The 3,690-nt window shown below is 51.2% G+C and overlaps 1 protein-coding gene across 1 annotated transcript; it reads right to left on the reverse strand.

Annotated features, from left to right (window-relative positions):
• Window positions 1–888: 888 nt before the first annotated feature.
• Window positions 889–2,768, reverse strand: LOC136481679 (amino acid permease 3-like). The gene is made up of 3 exons (XM_066479001.1): window positions 2,305–2,768; window positions 1,828–2,185; window positions 889–1,723 (listed from the first exon to the last, which is right to left on the reverse strand). The coding sequence occupies exons 1-3, from the start codon at window positions 2,724–2,726 to the stop codon at window positions 1,085–1,087; spliced, it is 1,419 nt and encodes a 472-aa protein (XP_066335098.1). The 5' UTR covers window positions 2,727–2,768; the 3' UTR covers window positions 889–1,084.
• Between the last annotated feature and the right edge of the window lie 922 nt (window positions 2,769–3,690).

A 3,690-nucleotide genomic window follows, 5' to 3' on the forward strand; every position in this document is an offset into this window, starting at 1 on the left:
CTGTGACTCATGATTCTCGAAATCTTATCGCCTTAGTATTTCGAAGGTGCTCATGTGGGGTAGGAGTTCATATGGGTGAGAATACATGCACATAAAAAGGGAGTCGACATAATAACAGTGCCACTCAAGCTTGATGATGATAAAGTATTGATGACCACCTAATTCTTATTACTAGGAAAATAAGTTTAGATTGATCAAAATATTTAAATCTGATTATGTTTTGTGCGATTTTGTTGTCTAGAAAACTAGAAGATACTCCAGGCGTTGTTCCGGGATTACTAAGAATTTGGAATGAAATTGAGTGGACAGGATGTATGTGGATAGCTTGCAATTAGAGGTTGAAAATTAGTGGGATGATATGGCCATTAGTGGAAGATGATGTGGGTAGTTAGTGGAGGATGATGTTGATGGCTTGTATGTTTAGACAAACTTGTAGTAGGGATTAGCTTTATGAGAGATATAGATAGATAGATACTCCCTCCATTAATTCCAAATTATAAGAAGTTTTGGCTTTTTCTAAAAACATTGTTCTCACCATGTATCTAGACATAGAGTATATCCAAGTGCATAGTAAAAATAATGTATCTAGAAAAGCCTGTATAGATAGAGTATATAACAAGAATTTTTATTATATCTTTTTAATATCAAAAAATTATTAAACTATATATTAAATAAAAAATAATGGTTGTGCTATTAGCGGGCCATAGCCCACCCCCGTGTTAATCGGTCACAATGAAAACGCACGGCACCGTAGACTGACTATACTAGTAGAATAGAAGAAGTAAAAGACCTCATGTAAAAAGAAGATTATGAATTCAGAAAAATTAGAACGTGATTTCACTTATATTCCCAAAAAAATGTATTTGAGGTAGTAAAGATTTACTAAAATCATGCGGTCTAAACTACAAGTCGCTATGTGACAAAATGCGTGCCACACGAGTTCAGTGGCTTTGTTTTTCAATTTTGTTATATCTTATTACACCACGGGACCCACAGTTAATGTGTAGGACCCCTACCAGTAGGTGGGTACACTACTAATGTGCACGTGCACAACGGCACACGACTCGTTGGGGCCCTATCTAAACTAGCCGCTGAACGGGCGGTACACCTTGAGCGCGCCGATGACGTCGGCGATGGAGCCCGCGGCGGCGGCGACGGACACGACGAGACAGGCGGCGCTGAGCATCTGGAGGCAGATCCAGTGCATGCTCCCTCTGCGCACGCCGCGCTGCGCGACGTACATCTCGATGGGGAAGTAGACGGTGAGCGGCCAGAAGGAGACGGCGCCGAGGAGGCCGACGACGTCGCCGAAGAAGGGGAGCAGCATGGCGACGACGGTGGTGAGGACGACGAACGCTGTGCGCCAGGTGAGGCGGAACACGCTGAGCTTGAAGGGGCCGACGGCGCCGAGCTCCCGGGTGATGAAGGCGCTGTCGGGCCACGTGGCCGCCGCCCACTTCTCGACGAAGGCGAAGAGCGGCTGGCAGAAGACCTGGTAGGCCCCGACGAGGTGCACGACGATGGCGACGTTGGCGATGTCGAGGAGCCAGAAGGGCTCGTAGAAGCCGAACCCCGTGAGTAGGTTGTCCGGCGCCGCGTCGCCGAAGGCGGCGTAGCCCATGCACCCGCACAGCATGTAGAACACCGTCGTCGTCGCCACGCTCACCATCGTCGCCCTCTTCATCACCTTCGCCTCCGACGGCGGCGGCGCCTTGATCGTGTCCTGAACAAACAAACATTCGGTAGACACATGGTCAGGAACAGAGCAGCAGTGGCGTAAAACTGTTGCAGCTGATCAGAACAGAGCAGGTAGGGTCTTCGGCTTGCCTGGATCTCGATGAGGATGATGGAGTAGGAGTATGCGAAGGCGATGTTGCCGAAGGCCTGCAGGCTGCGCCAGACCTTCTGCGTGGGCGTGACGTCGGCGCCGATGCTGATCCCGGTGAGGCTGCCCTGGAACCCGCCGTTGGCGACGGTCTGCATGACGCCGAGGACGAGGCCGATGGTGGAGTATGTGAAGGACATGACGGCGGCGACGATGGAGAGCCACCATATCTGGTCGAAGTCCGGTATCTGCGAGAAGACGACCTCGGCGACGCCGAAGAGGATCATGTACGGGTTGCTGGAGCTCCGGCACGCGTGCCGGTGGCCCTTGGCGTGGAAGCAGTCCGCCCTCTTGATCGCCCTGTGCTCCGTCGTTGGCGCGTCACAAATTCAGATGATGAGATTGAGATAGAAGCATGGAGATTGATTGATTGATTAATCGAGGCAAGCAAGCTGCAAAGGGCATTATTAATTACATACAGCATGCTGATGGATGCGGCGATGGTGTAACCGATGGCGACGCCGAAGAGGTTGGCGTACTGGATGGCGCCGCAGAGCGTGACCTTGGCGCCGCCGAGGCTGGCGCGGACGGCGTCCATGTAGGTGTAGTTGCGCTTGCCGGCCACGGGGTCGCCGGAGCGGTAGCACTCGGCGAGCAGCGTGGAGGTGTAGTAGATGACGACGGCGAAGAGCAGCATGACGGCGGGGCCAGCCGCCCAGCCCAGCTGCGCGATGGCCCACGCCAGCGACAGGACACCGGAGCCGATGACCGCCGTGATGATGTGCGCGCTCGCCGTCCACACCGTGCCCGTCCGCCGCGGCCGCCCGTCGTCGTCGGCGCTGCCGCCGCGGGCCTCCACCAACGACAACTCGTCAAACGGGGCCTGCTTCTTCGCCACCATTTTTTCGCTGGGACGCTAGTAGGAGTAGCAGCTAGAGCTACGCTTGTGATGTTTGGGGAATGAAGGGGAGGGGAAGTATATACTAATATATAGCCAAGTGCCAGGTCGCTAGTGGCAGTGACCCGGCCAATCCGACACAGGTTGGGGTGGGCAACTGGTATTGCCTACAAATCAAGTTGGGCTGGTCGAGATCCGCACCGTAAACGGAGCCCAAAATGCTCGGAGTCTTCTTCGGTTGGGTCATCCCGCTTGTGATGGCAGCGAGCAACTGCGGAACAGTCGCTGGAAGAGACGCGCACGAATATGTGCGCGCGTGTGGCCGTGGATATCGTATCATCAGATAAGCGTCTCCGGCCATCCTGCCGCGCTCCATCTGATCTTCTCGATCGGCATCGATCTACCGCGCTGAGACCATCAGCGCCGCCAGCATGTACGTACTACGTACGTGCAAGTCGATGTTACAATCATTACGTGGTTTTCAATTTTTGCCTAACCAAAATGGTAGCAAGCCAAAAAAAATTTAGTCATCACTTGGTTCATTGTCAAAGAATTAGCACACCAATACTTATGGCCAAAGTTTTGGCAAGCTGATAGAAACTTCTTAAATTGCATGATTGACAAATGCTCTATTCGTTTGGGCTTGTTTGGCTTATAAGTCGTACTTTTTCAGCCAACGAACCGTACTTTTGTCTCACACCAAATCAGTCAACAGTACTTTCAGCCATGGCTTATTAGCTAAACAAGCCCAAATGAACAGGACGAAAGCTTTCTCTATTGTTATGGCAATCAACCAATTGTACCATATATTTTCTTTCCTAAATTTGGCGAGCCTTGATTTTGACGAGTCTAAGTTTTGGTTTTCTATAATTTTGGTTGGGCAAACATTGAAAGTCAATCAATACGTTCCAACAATAAGGAACATTAGGTTGTCTTCAACAGGAGATCCATTACGGAACCCAAACCC

Source organism: Miscanthus floridulus, chromosome 9 (genome assembly GCF_019320115.1).
Source record: "Miscanthus floridulus cultivar M001 chromosome 9, ASM1932011v1, whole genome shotgun sequence".
In the NCBI taxonomy this organism is placed as follows: Eukaryota; Viridiplantae; Streptophyta; class Magnoliopsida; order Poales; family Poaceae; genus Miscanthus; species Miscanthus floridulus.